Source organism: Drosophila nasuta, chromosome 2L (assembly GCF_023558535.2).
Source record: "Drosophila nasuta strain 15112-1781.00 chromosome 2L, ASM2355853v1, whole genome shotgun sequence".
In the NCBI taxonomy this organism is placed as follows: domain Eukaryota; kingdom Metazoa; phylum Arthropoda; class Insecta; order Diptera; family Drosophilidae; genus Drosophila; species Drosophila nasuta.
In genome coordinates this window covers 26108722-26134173 of record NC_083455.1, presented here as the reverse complement: position 1 = coordinate 26134173, position 25452 = coordinate 26108722, and the positions used below count along the sequence as shown (strand labels likewise).

Sequence of the window (25452 nt, the reverse complement as noted above, 5' to 3'; positions counted from 1 at the left end):
AAATGAAAAGGAAAGCTCATTAAGATAGAGTAAGCATTAGTTGCTGTTACTCAAAGTAATTTATGAAAAACATTTCAAAGTCACTAAAATGTGTCACTCCATTGAAGAATATATTAAACATGAGTAAACATGGGTAATTCCAATTGATTACCATCCCAATTAAATTTAAAGATAGGCTTTTAATTATGTAGATTAAACGTACAAGGTTGTTAGAACATTATAGTTGAATGACCAAAAACACTAAAATGCCAAAAGTAAGGAAAGTTAAGACCTTGCCCGTCTTGCTATATCTTTAAGATTATGAGAGCTAATGGGCTAATCCAAATACCATTCTTCTAATGCGATTAAGATTAACTCAAGTAGAATTCACATTAAATTAAGCTATAAATTTCTAGCTTCTAAACAGTCTAAAGTGTCGCAGATTAAATTAAAGTGGCTTCCGTATCGATCTGATAGCAAATTCGGCAGCCATAAAGATCGAGCACTTTCTACATTGTGCTCAATTATAAACATTCTTATCTTGCAATCACTTCAAAGCAAATGCAGCGTAACTGAATTCGTTGCTTGTCATGCTCGTGTGCCTAGTCTATGCTAATTTTGAGGGTGAACTGGAGGTGGAGGAGGAGACTCGTGTCCTTTCTTAATTTCAAATGAAACAATGTGAACTGAGGAAGAGAAGAGAGAGAAAAAGGAGAGAGAGACATTGGCAGTGTCGAGGCGACATGTCGTCGAATCGAAAATCAAATTTATGGTCTTAACAAGCGCTGTCAAAATGCGAGAATTGAGTGCCTTGCCTTGGCGGAAAGCAGACAGACTGAGAGAGAGAGAGACAGGGAGATAAAGGGGGAAAGAGACTGGCTGTATATGAGGCATGTTCGTGTGGCGCACAAGCAGCCAAAAATGCATACGGATGCGAGCTGGGCGCCGGAGTTGCAAGAGCAAAATGGAGCAGCTGCTCGGCATTTGCATCTCGCATATAAATCGCATTAGGAACACGCAATTACAGAGCCCGAGACATGTCCACGTGGTTAACAGCAACAGCAAACATTGCACAGCCATCTGGCTGCATCCAATGGAATCCAATAGCAACCACACACACACACACACACACACACAATCTCCGATGCTACGTCTAATTTAAGGTAAAATTATTCATGTGCGGTCTCCCAACTCAACATAGTAGCCCCAACTGTATATATATATCCATTATCCAGCACAGATTTGCGACCCTGACACACAACACTAAACACGCATTTAACTTCATGCCAATTGTGTTGCGATTGTTCCGACACTTGAGATAAGAGAAAAGAAGCAAACCAAACCCAACTGACTGCTTATCATCAAAGCAGTTTTGCAAAAATGAAAAATGAAGAAAAAACAACACCAAACTGTCATAAAGTTAGTATTTAGTTTAATTTACGCAATTCACTCGACTCGCAAAAATTATAAATACACATTTAAAGATTAGAATCGAAGGGGAATCGCACACAACTTCGGCCTGCATAAATATATCACACTGTTGTCCTAATAATAATACTTGCGAATACAAAAACCCAAAGAGTCTACACCAATATAGACTCTGGCTTGTTCTTCGATCCAGACAAGACTTATGATGTTCTTGCTGCTAATAATACTTGATAATACAAAACACACACAAGGAGTCTACTCAATAGACTCTGGTTTGTACTTGAATCAAACTGGACGCGGACATTTGTACATGATGTTGATCTTCTCAATGTCCTTCTTGCTTAGTCCCGTTCTCTGACCGATAACAACAGTATCATCCAGGGGTTTTATCGTATCCTCGCCGTTCACCGAGAAGGCACCCGGTCGATAATGCAGACAGCTGTCGTAATCGTAGCCAACATCAAAATCGGTGATGACAGTTGGCGAATACTTTTGAAAATTAAACTCCTTGCCGGGCACAATGTTCTCCGTGAGCACCTCGATGTAATCGTCCCTGATTGCCGAACTCTGCTGATGATAAAAGCCCAGAGCGTGCATAAACTCATGCAAGATTGTGCCGGGTCTAAAGCAGCCCTCGCCAATCGGATAAATCTCCAGATTCATTTGCTGCGGTTCTCCTTTGTAGCCAACTGCGGTGAAGCAGCCACCCGCATTGGCAGTTATCCTCACATACGCAGTGTCCTCGGCGGTTGCCTCACGGAACTTGAGACAAGAGTTTTCCTGTAGCGTTTGAATGCCCTGTTGTATTGCTTCCTTGTGCGCGGCATCAAAGTCCTCGGAGATTTGATAGATCACTTGATTCTGTGGCCAACGTTTGGTGGCATCAATCAGTCCATTGCGTGCCTTCGGTCCTTGCTCTAGTTGCACTTGCTGTTCCGGCGTCAATTGCATATCTCCCTCTGCATATCCGCCCGCTTCCTCGGGATCTAAAGTCCAAGTCCGTGATCCAATGGGAAGCGCCACACTGAGCAGCAGTTGGCTTGACAGCACAGCTAAGAGTAGTAATAATTTACTTGCCAGAGAGTGTTGCATCTTGTTCGCGACGTTGCTCAACGTTAACTAACGCCAGTGCGGAGCTGCGATTGGACATAAATATGTGCTTTGGTGGCCAGTGGCCATGCTGAGTCCACAGATTAGATACAAGCAATCGATTGTGCTCAGATAGTGCCGCAAAATATGATCGGGGCAAACGGTTTGTTGTGCAACAGAAGTCGGCAAAGTTAACAACAAAATAGATCAGTGGATCATTATTGGAGTGCTGTAGTATTAAGGCGCCAACTTCTTGTCAATTCATTGTTACTAAACTAACTGACACTCCTCCCTTTGTCATCTCTTTGCTCGTGGAAAGGAAGTCCCAAAGGTCTTCCTAGGCAGCGCCTACGTCATGTGTTAAATATTATTATTATCAATCAATTTGCTATGCATTGATTGAAATAGTATCGTTATTATCAGCCCACTGATTGCCTACTCGAGTGCCCAATGTATTTCTGTGGCCTGTTCCCTGGATGAGTAATGAGCCGACGATACTTGCACGATAAGTTCCAGATACGAGAACACGAGTAATCGATTCGCCTAACAAGTAAACCTCTTTTGTCTTTGGACTTGAATGGCGCTTATCTAAATAGAACTACAACTGACATTTTCTAGCTCTCTCTCTCTCTCTCTTTCTTTCTCGATCGTAACATTAAGTGGATTTTGTTGTTATGAAATCCCCTTAAGTATTATACTAAACAGGTGACGGCATCCGGCATAAAAATACAACTCAACTCAGATTAGCCCCACTTCAAAACTACAATCCAAATTCAATTTCCGACGATTGAAATTAGCACCAGATTTGCTTGAAAGTGTTTTTGGGGGTTTTTGGCCTTCGCAAAAGTGGTTAATTGACTAAGCTGATAACCCAAATTGACCGATAATCGGCAAATACAACATGTAAGCACACGCTTTGTGCTTTATTTATATTTGCCAAACAGACGAAACACCCTGTGCTTGAGTAGATAAGGCAACGAGAATGTTGCACTGAAATATTAGCTCACTTTTGGGCGCAATTAAAAGTCGCAAAATGTGAAGTAAATTGAACTGGTTGAATAAGGAATATAGATGTTAAATATAAGTAAAATTATTTTCAAATTTGGAATTGAAAACTAAAATTGATTGAAATTAATTTTAGGATATGACAAAGTGATTGTTTTGCATTCAATTTAATATCCAAGGATTAGAATATCCTCAGAAAACGACAATTTTTGTACATTTGAAATTAATCAAGGACAACAACAAAGAATGTATTACTTAAAATAAAAGAATTTTTACTGGCAAAGACTAGATAGTAAGATAAGTTCTCTCAACATGTTTTGAAGACAGAATATTGTAATCTAAATTCTAAGTCTCTTCATACTTCACTCTACGAAAATTAACTTTTGCTAAACATAAATGCAATTTCTTTACTCTATTAGCAATCGCTTTGATCTCTTAACATTAACAGAATCTCTTAGCAGATGAAGTATTGCTAAACGTATCTGTAATTTCTTTATACTGATAGCAATCACTTTAAGCCTCTTAACTTTTAAAGCACAAATATTTGTAAATTCTTTACACATCTGTAATTTTTGTATACTGTTGGTAAACACTTAAAGTGTCTTAACTTTTAAAGCACAATTATCTGTAATTTTTTTACAGTATGAGCAATCGATTAAATCACTTTATATCTGCTTGGGACACTTGTACATAATGTTCAGCTTGTCGATATCGATCTGACTCATTTGCACGCGCTGTCCCATCACCTTCTCCGCACCCTCCTCCAGCGGCACAATGGTCATCTCTCCATTCTTGGAGAAGCCATAAGGTGTGTAGTGCATGACACTGCCATAATCGTAAGTTTGATCGAAATTCTCCACAAGATTCTCGGAATATTTCTCGAAATTATGCTCTTTACCATCGGCGATATTCTCGGTGGCAATGTGAACGAAATCATCCCGATTCCAGGTGCTCTGCTGATGAAAGAAACCCACGGCGTGTAGAATCTCATGCATAATTGTGCCAAGGCGATAACAACCCTCATCCAAGTCATAAGTCTCTAAATTCAACTGCTGCACTCTCCGTTGATAGCCAACAGCTGTATAGCAGCCACCCGACTCTGCGGTTATATTCACATATTCCGACTGATCCTTGGAGACCTCCTTGAAGGTAAGACACGATTTCAGCTCGATAATGCGCATTCCGAGTTGAATGTGATCCCGATGTGCCTGATCTGCAAACAGTTTCAACTGTAAATTTGCGGCTGAAATCGGAACTGCGACGTACCAATGTTGCTATTGATATAATAACTGACGATTCCATTGGGCCAGTGATAAGTTTCACTTCGTAATCCATTCCGCGCCAGAGGACTAAACATCATGTCGCCTTCGAAGTAACCGCCAGTTAGTTCGGGATCCACTTCAACGCGATTTCCAGGAGCTGTCCACACATCTCCCAGGATACTCGCCCAAAGTAGGGAGAATAGCAACAGGCAATTCATGTTTTCGCTGTCATAGACAAATAAAGACTGTCTAAATTGAATGGGTGGGAATCAATTCCTGGTAAAAAGCAGTTTTATCTTTATTGCGAATGTAATTGCAGTCTTTATTTATTTTTGTGAATTTATTGGCGGACTTTTCGTGTCATAAACTGCAACAATTAGATCTTATCTAATCATCGAATTGAATCGAAACGAATCCGGCAGCTGCTACGATAATATGATATAATGAAACTGATAACCACAATCCGACAACTATTCAATATAACACACAGTGAGAAAAAACGATATTCGATAAGGAATAAACTACTTTAAATGCAGATTCAAAGCAAAGAAGCTAAAAGTAAGAAAAGAAGATGTTCGATTGAAAAGTATTTCAAATGGAGACTAAAAGTAGGGAAAGATGATGTTCGATTCTAATGTACTTTAAATGGCGGCTAAAAGCAAGCAAACTAAAAGTAGAAAACAATTATGTTCTATAGAATTACTTCAAATGGAGACTATAAGTTCAACTAATGCTCCGAACAGCACTTATTACAAAATTTTATAAAAATGCTTGCTCTTCACACTTTTGTGTTCTTAATTTGAGAATAAAAGAAGTATTGCTGAGTACCCAATATTTTGGAACTAAGCATGATATGAAGAGATTCTTATTTCGCAAAGACAAATCTAGAATTTTCGACCAAAGTTAAGAAAAAGCGCTCTTGATAAGAATTAAATCCCCATAATGTTTCTATATACCCACTTTTTCATTCTAAAATTAAGAATATAATATTCTTGAATTGACTATATCTTTCAACTCAATATGTTATGAAATCAATTTCATGTCACGAATACCACATCTAGAACTTTTACCCCAGTTAAGAAAAGAAGACCTTGATTCACTTGAAATAAAATCCAAAAAGAAATGTTTCTTTCTATAGAAGTTTACAATCAGATATGAATAATATTGAATTTACTATATCTTTTCGCTCAATACTATATGAAATCTATTTCATTTCACAAATGCCAAATCTAAAATGTTTAGAAATAATGCTCTAGGTATTGATTCAAGGTTTTATTCTTGATTTTCCAACGCTTTTTCTCTCTGTGCACAATCGTCAGACAATCAATGCGCTTTAGACTTTGCGCGGACACCTGTACATGGTATTCAATTTGTTGATATCCGCATCACTCATTTGCAATCGCTGTCCCATGAGCTCCTCAGCTCCCTCCTGAAGTGGCACAATCGTCATTTCACCGTTCTTGGAGAACGCATACGCAGTGTAGTGCATGACACTGCTGTAATCGTAGTCCTCGCCAAAGTTGTCCACTGTGGCATTCGTATACTTGTTGAAGTTACTCTGAGTGCCCTCGGTAATGTTCTCCTCGGCAATGCGAACATAATCATCCCGATTCCAGGTGCTGTGCTGATGATAGAAGCCCAAAGAGTGCAGGAATTCGTGCACAATTGTGCCGATTCTAAAGCAGCCGGTGTCGATGTCATAGTTCTGCAGATTCAGCTGCTGCACACGATTCAGATAGCCCACATATGAGTAGCAGCCACCTGCCTCTGAGGTGACATTTATATAGTACGACTGATCGCTGGTGGCCTCCTTGAAGACCAGACACGAGTTGGCCTCGAGAACCCGAATGCCGCGAAGAATGTGATCACGATGTTCCTGATCTGTAGCGGTATTGCATAATTGTTTATCGTGTATCGTTTATGGCCTATCGTTATCGATCCTCACCTATGTTTCTGTTGATGAAGTAGTAGATAATGCGATTCGGCCAGCGATAGTTCTCATTGACCAATCCATTCCTTCCCTGCTGCTCCAGCACCATGTCTCCCTCGAAATATCCCGCCGTCAGCTCAGGATCGGTTTCCACGCGAGCTGGGGCAGCTGAGATATCCTTGGCCAGGGCAAAGACCAGCAGCGAAACAATCAGCAGAGACCTCATGTTGACGACTTTAGCGTTTAGGTGCGACTGTTTTGCTGATTAGTTGCCATAGCCTCGGAATGTGCTGACCAGCAACTTTATTTATGGTCAATGGCGATTTTAAAATTTACAACTCTAATTTGTGGATTGGGAAATTCAACGGCAATCGGCTTTAGATCTTATCTAATCTTTAGTTTTTAGACAAACACGTTTCGTGTTCGTAACATAAGATCGATGTACACTGCATTTCTTTTTTCTAGGAACACTGCAGTTTTTAACTGCAAAACTTTTGCAGAAATTTAATTTATTTAGCTGTCATTGTATAAACAAAAGCCCTTTCCCATCGTTATCATCAGATAATTTTGAAGAATCGGAGGCAACCTTTTTTTCATCTTTTCCTGGCATACTTTTAGCTGTTGTTTAAAAATGAATAAATTCCCGGAATTAATAGGCGATTGATTCAGCTGGCATTTAGTTCGTTTTCCTTATCTCTCATTTTTACCTGTTGGGTCGTGACCTTTTCCATTTCACTTTTTTGTTGTTATGCGCTCTTATCAAATCGTTAACGTAATGCGCGAAACGTTGCCGAAATTAATCTCAACAGAAATGACAGCGACAGTAGCGTTTTCCTAATTACATTTGTCAACACCATAAACTGATTAAATTCGAGCTGGCATCTTTTCTTGGGAGAAGCGCGAGTTCCGATGAGTAAATGGCAATAAGGCAATGAAATTTATCATCATTAAGTTGCGAAAGAAATGCGTAAATATGAAAAGAATTTTGCCCTGCGTCACATAAGACTTTACATCAAACACACATCATAATAAAAAGACATTAACGCTGCCTGAACAATATGTAATCATTATTGGATACGACGACTTTTAAAATAAGCTTAGTGAATGCGGTGCATTCGCTTAAATTACGCTTGGCTTGTTGTTAGTTATCGCCAGCGAAATGTACATATTATGTATTTATAAATAAAGCGGATGTGGCTTGAAAATAGAATTTTTCTTACTTACCGAAGAGCTGAGTAATCTCGGCGCGTGCAGCCACAATGAATTAACCATATGCATGAGTATCTGGAAAAAGAAAATATAAGGTCAAATCATATATATTGTAGAATAAAACCACAAAGCACACTTCTCAATAAAAATAAATGAAACAGTTACAGTCGAGTGTGCTCGACTGTGAAATACCCGCTACCCATTTTGAATAAAAGCAAAATATTGCGGTATTTTTTAAAAAATATAGCAAAGATACTAAAAATATACCAAATGGTATTTTTGTTATACCGACCACATTTAAAATATACCATAGACGGCACAATATACCAGATTGTCGGCCAAAGCAACTAAAACCCCTTGAAAGTAGGCGTTTTTGCCCATAAGTATTTCTTTAATAACTTCGAAAATTTTTATCTGATCGCAACCAAATTTTCAGGAATCACAATTACTGTAAATATTATGGTACACACCAGATCTAGCTCTAAAGTTACGCTTGTTATTAGATTTTATTGATTTGCGGGGGCGGGAGGGGGCGTGGCAAAAATTTTAAACAAACTTGATGTGCGTGCAACATAACAAATGCTGTAAAAAAAATTATAGCTCTATCTTTTATAGTCTCTGAGATCCAGTGTTTCATACGGACGGACGGACAGACGGACATGGCTAGATCGTCTTGGCTGTTGACGCTGATCAAGAATATATATACTTTATAGGGTAGGAGATGCCTCCTTCTACCTGTTACATACATTTCCTGCCGGCACAAAGTTATAATACCCTTCTACCCTATGGGTAGCGGGTATAAATAGCATATACCATAATATACCTATAAAAATGTGTAACTAATTAATGACTCGCATTTTGCGTTTTTGTAGGCACATTTACAATGCAACACTACTTAAACTTAAATAAATTTATCGCTTAAACATTTCAAGTTCAGGGTTTTCGAAAGCTAAGTGCACAAATAACGAGTACACAGATAAAAACGAACGGATGTTTATTATTAATCCAACACTAGCAAGTTTTAGAGCAGCACATGAATGATTCCGAAAAACGTTTGTATGACTAACACATAAAAATACTAAAAAGATATAGTACATCGAAATGTACATATATTTAACACCATGCCTAAAATTATCAAAATCCGTAATATACCAATTAAAAAGTGGGTTTTTGTACCGCACTTGTAATATAAATGCAACAGTGCTTAAATAAATAAATTAATTTATCACTTAAGCATTTCAAGTTCAGGGTTTTCGAAATCTGAGTACACAAATCACGAGTACACTGATGACATCAAACGGATGCTTATTAATTAATCTCACATTAGGAAGCTATATAACAGCACATGAATATTTTCGAATTACTCGACGCTAAGGCTAACAAACTCTTGCTTATCAACAAGACAAACCCAGCATATTACATAATAATCAATTTAACGACTTATCTTTCTGTTCACTCTCAAACAATGGGTAAAAATGTATAAAATGAATGGGAAACTTCAATTCGAGAATCATTCACAAAATGTCCAGTTTCAGTTACATTCTGTTAGCTTTCATGTTTAGCTGCTTAAACTCAATGCAAGCGAATGAAATGCGATTGACGACAGCACAATTAAAGTACTTAAACTCTAAGGCACTTCATCGCAATGCGTTGACCTGGTCTGGTTACTATTGGCCAAACAGTACGCTTGTCTACAGCGTGGGCAAGGGAATGGGTAAGAGAAATAGAATCAATCAAGCAACTAGAATCTAATTTAAATAATTTTCAACAGCCTTTACGGACTATTTGCTGGTGATGAGCGCCATGGCGGATATTTCAGCAAAAACATGCATCAAATTTCGACGCACCCACAATCCCAAGGAGCCGCAAGTGAATCTACAGAGAACGGATGACGGCTGCTGGTCGGACATCGGTTATCTGGGCGAGTGGCAAACTCTAAACTTGGGCAAAGGGTGCATGCAACGTGGCATCATACAACACGAGCTGTTGCATTCGCTGGCCTTGTTGCACATGCAAAACGATCCCAGGCGAGATCGATACGTACGAATCAACTTGGCAAACATCGAAGAGGGAGAGCAACACAATTTTCAGATATATCACTCAGATGACTTTCAGCTCGGCTATGATTATGCCAGCTTAATGCACTACGGTGCGTATGCGTTCTCCAAGAATGAGAAACCAACTATAGTTCCACTCAAGAGAGGCGTCAAAATAGGTCAACGTATCGGTCTTAGTGCCAAAGATGTGCAGAAGCTGAGAATAATGTATTGTTGATTAAGTTATTGCACAATTTTGTTGTTTATTATCATTTCTTTTATTTGCTTAATCTCTTCAGTTGTCATTATCTCTCTTAAGTATATATAAGGAGTATTATAATTAATTACTAAGCGTTCTACTTGTCCTCAAAGCCCTGATTATTTTCCTCGATGATTAATTGCGTCGATGGTGCGTAAATTGAGTTGTTCCTATTGAGAAATATTGCGGATTCTGAAATACATGATGAGCCCATTACATTTGAAATCTTTCACATTCTTGCATAACTAACCTCGCCTATTTACTGGAATTTTGGTTCTTCGTTTCTTTCTCGACACGATAATGCAGACAACTATGAGCAATGTTATCACTGATGTCACGCAAATCGCAAGCTCAATCATCCAATGCTTAAGGAAGTCCATGATACCTTGAAGTCCATCCACATGCTCGGTGCACTCATCGACATTGCCAATATATTCCTCGAGGCATTCACAGGTATTGGGTGCCACACATCTGCGATGCTGGCCACATTCCGTTGCACAAACAGGCAGGCAAGCAGCGTCAGTCTGATTATCGGCTTGAGCGTAACCCTTGTTGCAACTACACTTTCCCGGTTCCTCGCAGTATCCATTGATGCAGCCACTGCTGCAAATGGGTGCACAATGATGATCCGTCTCCGTCGCCTCGTAGCCGTCTTCGCAGTGGCAAGTGTTTGGTGCAATGCACTCCCCCTTGCCACAGCCTCCGTCACAGTCTGGCACACATCTAATTGAAGAAGATAACTTGAAATTGCGCTGCTTCTTTTGCATCACATTTCAACGTACCTCTGAGATGCATCACGATCCTTATTAGTATATCCAGCATTACAGCTGCAACTATTGGGACTGCTGCAGGTTCCATTGCCACAATCCTCTTTACATATCGGCACACATTTGAAACCAACTCTGTCGTTCGTGATTATTTCTTTATAACTAGCACAGCATGTTTTAATTTTCTACAAAGAAAAGCGTGAAATTTCTACATCTCTTTGATACACATTATAACTTACTATTGGTTTAAAGACTCCATTTATTTTTCTCCTTTCTGTTTTATCACAAAAGCCAGCAAATATTCCACTAGGCAACAATGCAAGTAATATATAATATCGAAGCAGCATTATAAAGCTGTTGCTTGAACGCACTACGAAACACAACTGAATGCAGCGTACTACGAACTTACAGATCCAAGCAGCTTCAAAGTATTTTTGTATGACTCATTTTCTCTCTCAGCGTACTTAATATTTATTTAATGCAATTGAGAAATAAGTAGTTAAACTGATAAAGTTAAAAGCGAAAGTTACTCTGAATTGCTCAGTTAGTAATACAGAATTATTATTAGCAGCAAAATGTTAATGATTCACTGACCTAAAGATTCAGTACCGTTCATTGAAGAACTCTGAGAACAGGTTTATTATAAGCTTAGCTTGCGTGAAGTAAATCCCAGAATCGACTGATAATATTATCAAGTTTTCTCTCTCTCTCTCGCTCTATCTGAATTCTTTATTGATCAGTCAGTTGGTCACTTCGAGCGAACACAAAAAAGTCATTACAATATATAGAACAAATTTCCATATTCTGTAAACATCAAGTAGTCAAGTTGTGCATCTCATGTATAAAAGAATGACTAACATAGATTTATAAAAAGTATAAGAATGGAAATTTATTCATGACATTAATTAAAAGTTACCATGCTCACATAGAAGACATAAATATATAAATTGAACTCAGTTTAGATTTTCTCGGGTATTGAGTGCCACACATCTGCGATGCTCGCCACATTCTGTTGCACAAACAGGCAGGCAAGCAGCGTCAGTTTGATTATCGGCTTGAGCGTAACCTTCGTTGCAACTACACTTTCCCGGTGTCTCGCAGTATCCATTGGGGCAGCCACTGCTGCATATTGGGGCACAATGATTAACCGCCTCATAGCCGTCTTCGCAGTGGCAAGTGTTTGGTGCAATGCACTCCCCCTTGCCACAGCCTCCGACACAGTTTGGCACACATCTAATTGAAGAGGATAACTTAAAGTTGCGTTGCTTCTTTTGCATCACATTTTAACATACCTCTTAGCTGGATCCTTGTCCTTATTAGTATATCCAACATTACAGCTGCAACTATTGGGACTGATGCAGGTTCCATTGCCACAATCCCCTTTGCATATAGGCACACATTTCAAACCAATTCCATTGTTCATGATTTGTTGTTTATAACCAAAACAGCATACTTTAATTGCCTACAAAAAATAAGCGTGAAATTTCTACATCTATTTGATACACATTATTACTTACACTTGATTTTAAGACTCCATTTATTTTTGTCCATTCTCGTCTGTCACAAAAGTGAGCATATATTCCACTAGGCAACAACGCAAGTAATATATAATATCGGAGCAGCATTATAAAGCTTTTACTCGACCGCACTACGAAACACAACTGAAAGCAGCGCACCACGAACTTTTAGATCGAAACAGCTTCTCAATATAATATTGTATAATACTTTTTCACTCTCAGCATATTTAATGTTTATTTAATGCAATTGAGAAACAAGCATTTAAACTGATAAACTTAAAAGCAAAAGTAAAACTAAACTGCAAAATGATAATTATCTTTGACCTAAAGACTCAATATCGTTCATTGTAGAACTCGTAGAAACAGGTTTAAGCTCAGTTTGCGTGAGTAAATCCCAGAATCGACTGATAATATGTATTAGTAAGTTTCTGACTCTCTCTCTCTCTCTCTCTCTCTCTCTCCCTCTCTCTCTCTATATTCATCTATCACTTTCTATTTCTCTCTCTGCCTTCTCGCTCTGGATTCTTCATTAATCAGTCAGTTGTTGAACACATCAGAAAATTGTTAAGGTCACTTCGAGCGACTACAAAAAATCTTCTTATCTCATAAAATAAAGAACAAAATTTCATATTTGAAAGCCAAGCACTCGCTTTTGCAACTAATGTGTAAACAAATTACTAACATACATTTTAGGTTTAGTATGTTAATTTATTCATTCCATATTCCATTCACATAAATATATAAACTAAATTCTCTTGCTTAGATTTCTCAGAATTATCTTAGGGAAAACTCGATTCACTTCTTAAAATAGAAAACATATAATATATATATTCTTGATCAGAATCAATATGCCTCTTCCATCTGTTCACTTATAAAATCTTGAATCAAGATTGTTTGACGTCAAAATGTACCCAAAAAGATTTATTCTTAAATCAAAATCTTAATCTAGAATAAAACATTATTGAATCATGATTTTAATCCTAATATAAAAAGTTTTTAGTCTTTAAACGCAAATTCAGCATATAAATCTTCATTTAAAAATATCTTATTTCAAGAATTTGTTTTCAGATCGAATAGATCCAATATTTTAAGATCTGCAACTATTTAAACTGAAGATATGATTCACCTTCGTTCACTAAAATGTTTTATTATTATCGATATTTTCGTTCATCTATGAAAACAGCTTGAGATTGATTCTATTTAATAACAGCCATAATTTTCAACTCATTTTCGTAGCTTATAGTAAAAGCTAAGACTTGAGAAGAATGTTGAAGATTGCTAGATTAAGTTGGACTTAAAGAATCAAGTGAATCGTTGGCAGCAATTGCAAACTGCAATCTGCGGTTGGAATGAAGCTTTTGTGATAATATGGTTTTAAAATAAACACAACATTTGCAATTCCAAAGGGACCCAGAATTAACTGTCTCTCTTGCACATCGCTATATCGCTATCCCTTTCACACACCCTCTGACTGTTAATCCGTAAAACAAAAAGCAACGCTCGAAACGCGTCGGAAAAGGAAGTGTTTGCATTTGCCTTTGCCTGGCACTAAAAATTGAATATTTAGTGGTCGTAATTAAAAATTAGCGCACCGGCAACAACCATAACAACGACAACAACAACAACAACAAGAATAACAAGAAAAGCAACAACAAAGTCAGTTTTGCAACAAAAGGAACTAACCATGGCCATGGCCATAATCCCAGTTGGCTTTCCCTCTCTATCTCTCTCTCTCTCTCTCTCTGTCTCTCGTAGGGTGTTGCATACATACGACTACATTTTGGCTTTTTAATAGCAACCACCTGCACTACACACACACACACTTGCAAACCACACAAACACACACATACACAGACACACATAGAGAACAAGAACAAGCGAACGGAAGTCGTAAACATTTAATTTATGCAGACAATGCTTTTGCGTTTTTAACTACACCTGAAGATGGCCAACAGGATGGCCAACAGGATAACTGTGAGCACTAAACTAATACATGTGCAAACGCGCAACATGACTATCTTCTAAGCCCTTAAAACTAACTTGCTGTAGTCGCTGCACTTACAACATTAACTATAATGAAAATTTAACTGCTTATTCTAAAACAAAGGCAGAGCGTAAAATTCAGTTTATTCCAGACTCCGATTAAATTGAGAAGAGTAAAGCCAATATTTATTATATATTTATAAATATAATATGCTAAGCGCATATTTAATGGCAAGACTTAAAATAAATAAAAGATAAATTACTTTTTTTCATTAAAAAAGTGAAAAATAAGTTGGAGAATTTTATTTGAAATGGCAAACATTTGGAAATCATGAGATATTAAAAAAAACTACTCCCACAAATTCGCCTGTCTTTTATTTCTTTAAATAAGTTTTACGAAAATAAAGCCGTTTTACAATAAAATTGTAGTCTCCCAGCTCTTACCGTTTAACTACATAGATACTATTAAAGGAATTTTTCAAAACCCAGCCTTATTGCACGATCAGATTACGAACACTATTTTGTGTGAAAATTGCTGCCTCATAGCTTTTAAAGTTTTCATTTTTATACCCGCTACCCATAGGGTAGAAGGGTATTATAACTTTGTGCCGGCAGGAAATGTATGTAACAGGTAGAAGGAGGCATCTCCGACCCTATAAAGTATATATATTCTTAATCAGCGTCAACAGCCGAGACGATATAGCCATGTCCGTCTGTCCGTCTGTCCGTATGAACACCTAGATCTCAGAGACTATAAGAGATAGAGCTATTATTTTTTTTCGACAGCATTTGTTATGTTTGCACGCAGATCAAGTTTGTTTCAAATTTCTGCCACGCCCACTTCCGCCCCCGCAAATCAAAAAAATCGAATAACAAGAGTAATTTTAAAGCTAGAGTTACGAATTTTGGTATTAACAATAATTGTTATAGTAGTTATGATTCCTGAAAACTTGGTTGCGATCAGATGTGGAAGGTATTAAAGAAATATTTTTGTATGGGCAAAAACGCCTACTTACTAGGGGTCTTAGTTGCTTTGGATGATAATCGGTATATTGTGCCGTCTATGGTATATTTTGAATCCGGTACTATATCGATATACCAAATATATCATTTGGTATATTTTTAGTATTTTTGCGGTATATTCGGTATTCGGTTTTCAAAAAAACCCAGCCTTATTGCACGATCAAATAATTGAAAAATTTAAATCTCTCATCTGTGTTCGCTTGAACTTTTATTAATTCCGTGGTTTTAAATTTTTAGAATTAGGAAGAATTTTAAGATACCTAGCCTTATTCCACTATCAAATTATTGCAACTACTTTGTGTTCAAATTTAAGCCTCCCAGGAATTTATCAGAATTTTCTAATGTTTGGTTTTAAATAGTCAAATTTAAAAAGAAATTGGAATAACCCAACATTATTACCTTGATCAAATTATGAAATCTTTCTTGTTTAAAAATTGCAGCCTCCAAGCTCTTACCGTTTCCCTGTGCGTGGATTGTTCAGTAAATCTACACAAATTCAAGCAAATTCGAAAATGGAATTTAAAATTCAAGTTTGCATTCTCTCAAGAGGCTGCCAAGCGAGTGGGAGAGAGGAAGGACAGCATCTAAGGAATTTGTGTTTTTTAATATACGAGTATATTGTTGGAATAATATAAACCGAATTTAATGGGTTAAGGCGGCCACTAGAACGCCTGGCCATCAACTTTTTGCCAAGAGCTGTAAAAAAGTCAGCGCGTTGGCCAAGTGTATATATGTGTGTGTGTGTGTGTGTGTGTGTTGGCTCAAGACTCGTCTTGACTTGGCCAGAGACTCAAAGCAACTCGACAGCGATGCGTTCGTTGCCTGCTGCGCTGCTTATGATCGTTCTAATTTTATGACATTCTATTTTCATGCATAGGCAAAGACCGGGTGTGAGTGTGTGTGTGTGTGTGTGTGTGTGTGTGTGTGTGTGTGTGTGTGTGTGTGAGTGCAGGCATCGCCATTTCATAGTCAGACATGAATGCTGCGCTTTGTTGCTCTGCTACGCCTTTGTTTGTATTGCCCTCAGGGGTAAAGTTTTTAGGATAATAACTTCCTGCGACTTTATGAGCCAAGCAAAAGCCAAAACCCAGCAGCAGAAGCAACAACAACAACAACAATCACAACGTCAGCAGCTAAAGGGAAATGAGAATACTTAAGTCAGAGAGCAGCGCATATGAACAAAATATCTTAAGACCACACTTCAAGCACTCAGCAACCGCAAGCGACAATGACATTAGCTTAGTGCACTTAGCTGCCACTAGTTGTAAATTTGCATAAATCAGTTAACCTGATTAGAAAACTTCAAGTTATTATCAATTTGAATAATTATAAGAATGTTAAAATGAAGCCATATCTTTTTTATCTTAAAAAAAAGTCAGTAGCAAACAAATGTATAAATTTTATACATTTTTAATAACTTTAAAGATCTCAATTAATCCTAAGTCTATTTTAATTTAATTTGTATTAAGGTTGAAGACCTTTATATTTAGAAAAATATTACAATGTTATTGCTGTCTATGTATAAAATATGTATTTACCATGCTAGCTGATTAAAACTTTTCTTTTACAATAATAAGCTTATAATATACTATATATTCAGACTGAAGCTGCTTCATTCATAGAAAAATATTATTATGCAAGAAGTTTATAATATTTACCTTAATATCTGATTTAAACTTCTCTTTTTAATAATTTATTGTTTTATGCAAACAGAACAAATCAACTGAATGTATTTACTTACTGACTTAATTCTGTGTAATCAGATTAACAAGACTCGTAGATTATATAAACTGATGTTGAATTTATTTACTTATTTCATTCTCAACTTATAGGAATTTACAATATTATTGTTTACTAAGAACTAAATATTTAATTTGAAGTAATCACAACTTCTAAGGATCTTTGCTACACATATTAAAAGATTAAAACCTTTTATTATTGACCAGTTCTAGTTAAGTCAATTAATAAATTCATCAAGTGAATAATTATCCTCTTTGATTTCTAAATGCAAATAGATTGCACCTCACAGCTTCTGCGTCACATTTCAGCTAATGTCATTGTCGCACAATCAAAGGCAAATACCAAGGCATCAGCACATTGCCACTGCGAGAGCGAGATACTCTCGGAGATTCGCACCCAAGCAAACCACACAAACTTTTGACGTTGAGGACAACCACAAGGACAAGAAGCAAGCGCACAGAAGGTAGAAGAAGGTGAAGAAGCAAAGGGGAACTGATGAGGCGACGGTGCGAGCATTAAAGACGAACAGACAGCAGCGCCATGACTGTGGGCATAATCTCAGACATAATTACACACAACTCAGTCACACACACACAAGCAAACGCACGCAAACAAACACAGTCTGAGTTCAAGTCTGAGTCTGAGTCTGAGTCTGACAAATGCAGTCACACATGAATGGGCTGCCAGCTCGCCTGGTTACAATTTTTCCTTTCAACCATTTTGCGATTTATTTGCTTTTTTTCTGCTCTTGATTTTTTTTTTTACTTTCGAGTTCAAGCGAAAGTTAAATTAACAGAGCACCTTAAAGGTGACACAGACACAGCGAGAGTTGCATTCGGAGTTAAGCTAGAAGTCGGAGAGTTAGTCATTTAATGGAATTCGTTTGGCAACTTTACGCTACGAAACTATTAAAAGTGCATTTAAAATTAATTAAGCATACGACGTGTTGCCACGCGACGAGACTAGAAACCTCAAAGGTTAACTCAGCAATACCCTGTAAATTAAGGTAAGTCTTTTGTATATCTATGCAATTTAAAGAACTTATTAAGCATACGACGTGTTGCCACACGTCGAGACTAGAAAAGCGAAAGCTTAACTAAGCAATACCCTATAAACTAAGATAAATCTGCTGGAATTCTTTGAAATTTAGAAAATTTTTAACACACAAATGTAAAACCTTAATTACATCTTAAAGTTTATACTTTTATTACTCGAATTCAACTTTTCATGCCTTTAGCACAAATGAAAATGCGTAGGGTCAGCCTTTTAAAGAAGTTTGAAACAAAAAAATCACTAAAAATGATAATAATAATAATAAGAATGGCGAAAAGCGAAAATATAAAAGAAATTGCGTTGGCAATTAAAAGTTTTTTGGCTGCCCCGCATCGAGGAAGGTCCTCGTTTGGCGTTTATTTGGTGCGCTTAATTTGATTTAACGCCGCTTGTACACACTCCTTTTGCCTTCTCCCTCCCTCTCTCTCTTTCTCTCTCTATCTCTCTCTATCTCTATCTCTGTCTATATATTTCATTTCTCTTGCTCTATCTTCGCTTCGTTCCCCTTTGTGTCTGCAATCAAATCAAAATGCCAAGTTAAATGAAGCCAAAAGTTGCATTCTATGTATGCGAGTGTGCGCTTTTTTTGAAGCATAACTGTGGGCGCCACACACACACACACACACACACACACACACATACTTATGCAGACACACACAGTCGTAGAGAGAAGAGCATCTAGCATCCATTTGGCATTCAGTGGCTCAGAGGGCGCTTAATACGCGGCTTCAAAACTTTAGACACAATATCGCTAATGATAATTACAAGCTAAAACTTTTCCTACATTTGCTTGTACTTCTCCACACACACACACATACACACACAGCTTCCTTTCTATCTCTCTCTTTTTTCCTCCCACTTGGCCACACTATCCCCAACATTATGTAATGTGCGTGTGCGTGTGTGTGTTGGCGTTTGTTTGTTTCTCAACTTCAGTTGGCAACACCAAAGCATAAATATAAAATTTTTCAGTGGTTTGCACAAAAGTTCACTACGAGTTGCGGGCGTTGCCTCAGAGGAAGAGAAAGAGAACGAGACGAAGAAGAGAAGAGCATTTTATAGTGTGCTCTAGTCAAACAGAGAAACACATAAATTTACATTTGTGTATTGCAGATAGATCTGCAGGCAAGCTTAAATACTATAGTGTATGCCTCATTTTAGTAAATTGAAATTCATTTTATAACATTGAATAAAGTATGAAACACTTACATGACGCGCAAGAAGGAATCTGCAAAGAGAAGAGTTTAAATACTTGAAATTAATATAGTTTGAAGAATTTATATATTATAAAGATACTAGATTAGCATGAATACCTTAATTGTAATCAATTCTTAACTACAAATTGCAATCTCTGACGCATGAATGATAAATTGCGTATACGCAATGTATGATAATGTTGCAGTATCGAAAATTAAATTAGTAAACAGCGGAAATACTTCATAAAAGATACTTCATAAAGAATTTAAATATTATAAAGTCTGATTTCTTATACCATATTATCATGAATACCTTAATTGTAATCAATTCTTAACTACAAATGCAATCTCTGAGGCATGAGTGATAAATTGCGTATACGCAATGTATTGATAATTTTGCAGCATCGAAAATTAAATTAGTAAACTGCGGAAATACTTCATAAAAGATACTTCATAAAGAATTTAAATATTATAAAATCTGATTTCTTATGCTAGCTTAGCATGAATACCTTAATTGTAATCAATTCTTACCTACAAATGCATGAGTGACGCATAAGTGATAAATTGCGTATACGCAATGTATTGATAATTTTGCAGCATCGAAAATTAAATTAGTAAACTGCGGAAATACTTTGTAACTACTTGGGATTTGTTTTACGTTAAGACGAGGCTAATTAGGCAACGGCTTTAATAACATTTGATGATAAATGTGGCAGATTAGGCTGACAAAGCAGCTTGGTCTCTATCAGTTTATCGCAAGTCCAGTGCGAGTGCGACAAGCGTATGAATAAAATTCTAAATGCCATTCAGGGACTTAAGCTCTCTATTCATAAATATGTCACAGGCAAAAACCGCAACAAAGCATTCGCTATGAAAAGGGGCTCAAGCTCAGGCTTCTTCGATTCAGATTTGATTCAGACTGCATGTCGTCAACATATCATCGAGGCAAATAAAAACTCATTAGGTATCCTTTAAGCCACTGAGTTTCACTGTTCAATGTCCTTCTCTCTCATTCTCTCTTCTGTGTGTGTGTGTGTGTGCGTTGGGCGTGCTAAGTAAGTTGAGCTGGAGCTCGAACAACGCCGCGCTAATGAAGTGCAAATTGGCTAATGGGGCGGGACGATGCGGCGTTGCCTTTCGCTGCGTCTAATTATCAATGAGGGTGACGCATGTCGTGGCGTTCGAACCACATCGGCGACCCACACAGATCCACCGCAGATAAAACACTGTACAGAGCGAGAGAGAGAAATGGCTGCTGCTGTGCGAGCGAGACGTAAAGATTTTTATGTGAAAACTTTTGTTCATTTCATGGGCAAAACTTTAATGGATTAATTTACCAAAACGTTCGTGCTGCAGGAAATTGAAATAGAAACATGGCAAAAGTAATAACAAAAGTACATAGAAAGATAGCAAAAGAGAGAGACACAGAGAGAAAGAGAGAGAGAGAGAGAGAGAAAGAGAAAAAGAAGAGCTAGAGATTTATGACAATGCTTGTGATCAGCTGCTTTTGAGCTAGAAGAACTCAAAGTGCCAAAGGCAAAAGTTTTATTAACTTTTTCGGCAAGTTTTTTGCACTCGTTGCCTTTAGCAGAAATCATGAATATTTTATTGCTCATTTTTATCCTCAAACACACACACACACAAAGGCACACTCACACATCAAGCCTGGCGTCGACAGCAGTCGGCGATGTGTGAATTCTGCTGCCTTTTATCAATTTCATTTAATTAAAATTAATTCACCAATAATTGACTTTTAACGCACAATCATTTGCATGAGGAGCCTCTGCTCCCTCTGCTGCTGCCTCAGCTCAGCAACTCAATACACAATATCAATACGAAGTGGTTCGTTTCATGCCAAAAAATGCATCATTTTAAAAATACAATTCATTTAATTGGGCGAATTGAATTTGCCATCGAAATCGACATCGAAACCGAAAACCGAAAACCGAAAACCTCAATCACACTTAGCGTATTGAGGTGAAAAATGTGAAGCCACGAAGAGAAGCTGCGAAGTAAATGAAGTGTTTGCAGTAACACAATTGCTTTAGAAACCAAATAATTGTGTTACGATTGAAACTCAATTGAAATACTAAGTTTAGCTTCAGAGTTTTAGCAACCAAGCGAATATAAAAGGCTTCAATCAAATTAAAGGTAATGCGATTCTCAACTAACCTTTCACACTCACAAACAATTACACAAATGTAGAGCTTAAGGCACAGCATGAAATTAGGTTAGAGTGGCACACGTTACGTATACGCACTGTGCACTCAACCAGTTCTGAGTGACTCGCTCAATAATTGTGTCATTTGAATGTGCTGAAGAGTTTTTAGTAGTTTCTCTATTTTACTAATTTAATTTTGGATGCTTTTTTATCAATATATTGCGTATACGCAATTTATCACTCATACTTCAGAGATTGCATTTGCTGTTAATAATTGATTAGAATTATACGTTCAATAGAATGCACATTAGAGCGTATAATTTGCCAATTTATAGACCAGTCTTCTCTTTATAAACAATGCAATTTTTAAATATTTTTAATCAATTCAGTCAGACAAAGTACAATTCAAAAATTATGAACACTTTAATCTCTTTAATGTTTAATTTAATTTATTAAACTTGCTTCAAACGCATTGAGCTAAGAAACGTAAAGTAGGAGAAGGCGCCCTGAAGTATCTACAACAAAAAGAAAAAAGGGATTGTTTAGCATGTGTTTGACAGTCGAGAAGAGAAGAGAAGAGAAGAGAATAGAAGCGAGAGGCAAGCACCTTAACAACTGCCTGTAAGCTGACATAAAAGTAGGAGAGACCCGTAAAATAGAAGGGTTTGTAATTGAGCTCAATCGCCAAGGTGATGACCTTCATCAAGCGCAGATTCTCACGAGAATTGGTGGAATAATACAACACTTGCTCCCACTGCGAAAGGTAGTAAATGCTGCTCTGGGAATTTGTCTAAAAGGCAAAGTAGAATAGAACTCGCATTAAAGTAATTAAATTTGAAAATCAACAAACTTTGAATGAACATTTTAGGAAATTTAAGAACATAAAATATTTTATGTTTCATCTACCATATAAGCTATATCCGATCCCATTTGTCCCAGCGAGAGCAACTCCACAGTCTTGGCGCCAAACCAAATGGGATAAATGTAAGTGCCAGAAGGACTCTGCAAACATCCAAAATTTCAAAACTAGAGCGCTGTTCAGTTTGTAATCACACGCACCACATAAGTCTTGAAGCCTAAAGCGCACAGCAGAATGGCGCTGAAGGCAAACATGATGAATATTTGCACAGTGAAATGCTGCTCCATTCGTGCCATGAATCGGTTCAAGGCAACATTCTGGCGCATGGTTTGCACCAGAACTTCGCGCATTTGCTGCGCCATAAGCGGACGTTGTCGGGCTTCGAGAATCTTCTCTATAGCTGCATCCAAATCGCGCTTTATCACCCTAAAACGTCCATTGAGATGCGCCATCAGTTCGCAGACCAAAGCGAGCTCCCCGAACACCATTGTGACTATCTGCAGTGCCACATAGACGCTGCTCAATGTGAACGGCACAAAGATGTAGAGAGGATTCACATCGAACGCCGGAATCATGGAGAAGAGGTAATCCTTGCGTCCACGCAACAACATCATAATAGGCGACAGAACATAACCCGAGACGGCGGCTAAATAGAGAGCACACACCACACGATTCAAGCGAAGTTTCCTTTGGATGCCTTTATAGATGAGCGGCTCCTTCTTGGCCTCCACATAGATGGAGCTGAAGAAGTTCTGGAGAACTTTTCGCAACTGCTCCCGATGCATCAGAATGTGAACACTTCGCAATTGTCCCTCGACTAGGATGAGATAAGTCGGCACACCGGCGAGCAGAAGATCCAAATTATTTATTTGGCTGAGCAAATAGCGCAACTCGAAATCGTTGTGAAGCATAAGCACAGCCCAGGCAAGAGCCGCAAGGAAGTAATCAAAGCGTCGCCCATTCGATGAGGTTCCTTCATCCAGTGGCCAGAAGATGTGATTGAAGTGGAACAGCCACAATGGCCAGGAGAGTTTCACGCGTTGGCCATCAGCGAGTAGAGGAGTGTAACGAACCATGTCGAGAACTATAATCGAGCAGCAAGTTCACAATTTCTTTTATAGGAAGCTTTGTCTGAGTAGTGTAATCATTTTGTGAAGACAGTTGCTCAACTTTTTAATGAGCTTCGCCATGCATGCAATGGCTCAATTAAGTTATTATCCCCAGAAAACGGAAACTGTTGAAAGTTTAATGATAATTTCGGGCTAATTCACCCAATGTAATCGCTTGGTCCTTAAATATTTGAGTAGATTCCGAAACAACTTTTGCGTAAAGTCAACAACAATTGTAAACATTAGGTAAACGAATAACTGAATACTCAACTTTCCACTGCAATTTCAATTGGAAACTTTTCCATCAGAGCAGAGCAAAGCCACAAAACCCGAATATACTCGTAGTAGCAAAGGCACAACTTGTGCCTAAACATTTACAACTTTGTTGCAAAACTAAACAGATTGCTCTAAACGAAAAGCTGACAGATATCTTGACCAAGGTCAATAACTAGATATAACATACTTAAGAGCGTATTACTGAATGGCAACAAATAATGGAATGGCCAGCAAATTAAAATAAAAAAAAAAGTACTTAGTATAAAGAATATGCTTACAAAAACAGGACATTCAAGATACCAGGAAAATAACAACTATCGATTATTTTCAGAAGTTATTCTTAAATGAGAACAGAACAAAAGTAGATTGATCACATACTTTAACAAGTAAGAAAGCTACTGTGAAGAGTTCTCGACTGTAAGATACTCGCTACCCATCTCCAACACAACCATATTTCACTAAATATACTAAAATATACCAAAAATTATATATTATATAAGGTATATGTTATATATATTATATATATGGTATCGATATTGTACTTAATATACCGCAAAAAATATTAAAATATACCGAAGGCTCTAATTGGTATAATAAAATAGTAGTATATTCAAAAAATATATATTTATACCGAAAGCTATATTTGGTAAACTGATTAATAATGCATTCAAAATATACTATAGTAACATTTTAGATTGTCAGCCTAAGTAAAAATAACACTTTTTGATTTGAAGTTTTTTTTAATAGACAAAAGATTGTATATATATAATTATATACTTTATAATATAATTAGAACTAACAAAAGACATTAAACTATCGCCATTATTTCATTTCAAAGAAAAACATATTGGGTGTTTATCTTTTTGATAACCAGAATTCATTGAATCTCGCTTCTCATTCTAATAAATTTTTTAAGAGGTGAATTTAATTACAATATCAGATTATTTCGTTTGAATAATGTTCTTGGAAAACAGACATTCAATTTACTACTATCGAAAGAGTTTCTTCCAGCCCAAAAAGAAGAACTATTAATGGTGAATTTAAGAAAATTGTTGTTTCTTCAAACCAAGAATACAAACAAGAATATATGTATATCCAACACCATCCCTTCTTAAGTCCTTAAAACGTTCTGCACTGCACCCTCTAATGAATTCCCTTTCTTCCACAGCACTTTTCAACTGCATTGCAACACTTATTCCCCCAGAAATTCAAGCGTTGTTTCAAGCGTAAAAAAGAAACTTAACTCACTTGGCTAATTCATAAAAATCAATTATACAAACGTGCAACTTTTGCACACAACACAGCCATTTGTTAGAGTCCCTGCAACAGTTTCTCCTCCCAGCGTTTTTCCCTGCACTCTGCTGGGAGCTGCCACCCGCTGGTGGCACATTTGCGGCTTGGCTGCAGCAGATAGTGGCAACAGTTTGTGTTATGAATATTTTAAGAGGCCGTCAAGCAGCAGGAACAGCAAAAGCAACAGCAACAGCAACAGTGACAAACAACACAAACAAGGGAAAAAGCAAAAGAGTAAAGCAAGTCGAAATTGTAACTACACTACACACAACACACAA

The 25452-nt window shown here is 37.3% G+C and overlaps 7 protein-coding genes across 7 annotated transcripts; 1 reads left to right on the top strand and 6 right to left on the bottom strand.

Moving 5' to 3' along the window:
• Positions 1-1415: 1415 nt before the first annotated feature.
• LOC132790059 (seminal metalloprotease 1-like) lies at positions 1416-2547 on the bottom strand. Its single transcript, XM_060798487.1, has one exon. The coding sequence runs from the start codon at positions 2497-2499 to the stop codon at positions 1693-1695; it is 807 nt and encodes a 268-aa protein (XP_060654470.1). The 5' UTR covers positions 2500-2547; the 3' UTR covers positions 1416-1692.
• Positions 2548-3704: 1157 nt separating this feature from the next.
• LOC132783569 (seminal metalloprotease 1-like) lies at positions 3705-5017 on the bottom strand. Its single transcript, XM_060788819.1, has 2 exons — positions 4768-5017; positions 3705-4714 (listed from the first exon to the last, which is right to left on the bottom strand). The coding sequence occupies exons 1-2, from the start codon at positions 4979-4981 to the stop codon at positions 4167-4169; spliced, it is 762 nt and encodes a 253-aa protein (XP_060644802.1). The 5' UTR covers positions 4982-5017; the 3' UTR covers positions 3705-4166.
• A 997-nt stretch (positions 5018-6014) lies between these two features.
• Positions 6015-6958, bottom strand: LOC132783570 (seminal metalloprotease 1-like). The gene is made up of 2 exons (XM_060788820.1): positions 6709-6958; positions 6015-6644 (listed from the first exon to the last, which is right to left on the bottom strand). Exons 1-2 carry the CDS (start codon positions 6917-6919, stop codon positions 6097-6099), a joined length of 759 nt encoding a protein of 252 aa, XP_060644803.1. The 5' UTR covers positions 6920-6958; the 3' UTR covers positions 6015-6096.
• Positions 6959-9473: 2515 nt separating this feature from the next.
• LOC132792581 (zinc metalloproteinase nas-13) lies at positions 9474-10199 on the top strand. Its single transcript, XM_060802009.1, has 2 exons — positions 9474-9616; positions 9674-10199. Exons 1-2 carry the CDS (start codon positions 9478-9480, stop codon positions 10174-10176), a joined length of 642 nt encoding a protein of 213 aa, XP_060657992.1. The 5' UTR covers positions 9474-9477; the 3' UTR covers positions 10177-10199.
• A 95-nt stretch (positions 10200-10294) lies between these two features.
• On the bottom strand, positions 10295-11329 carry LOC132792570 (epidermal growth factor-like protein). Its single transcript, XM_060801998.1, has 4 exons — positions 11204-11329; positions 10980-11149; positions 10448-10920; positions 10295-10389 (listed from the first exon to the last, which is right to left on the bottom strand). Exons 1-4 carry the CDS (start codon positions 11309-11311, stop codon positions 10295-10297), a joined length of 846 nt encoding a protein of 281 aa, XP_060657981.1. The 5' UTR covers positions 11312-11329.
• Positions 11330-11839: 510 nt separating this feature from the next.
• LOC132798302 (epidermal growth factor-like protein) lies at positions 11840-12656 on the bottom strand. The gene is made up of 3 exons (XM_060810114.1): positions 12482-12656; positions 12257-12426; positions 11840-12197 (listed from the first exon to the last, which is right to left on the bottom strand). Exons 1-3 carry the CDS (start codon positions 12587-12589, stop codon positions 11918-11920), a joined length of 558 nt encoding a protein of 185 aa, XP_060666097.1. The 5' UTR covers positions 12590-12656; the 3' UTR covers positions 11840-11917.
• Positions 12657-22089: 9433 nt separating this feature from the next.
• LOC132798176 (odorant receptor 35a) lies at positions 22090-23572 on the bottom strand. The gene is made up of 4 exons (XM_060809929.1): positions 22697-23572; positions 22544-22639; positions 22245-22427; positions 22090-22152 (listed from the first exon to the last, which is right to left on the bottom strand). The coding sequence occupies exons 1-4, from the start codon at positions 23570-23572 to the stop codon at positions 22090-22092; spliced, it is 1218 nt and encodes a 405-aa protein (XP_060665912.1).
• Between the last annotated feature and the right edge of the window lie 1880 nt (positions 23573-25452).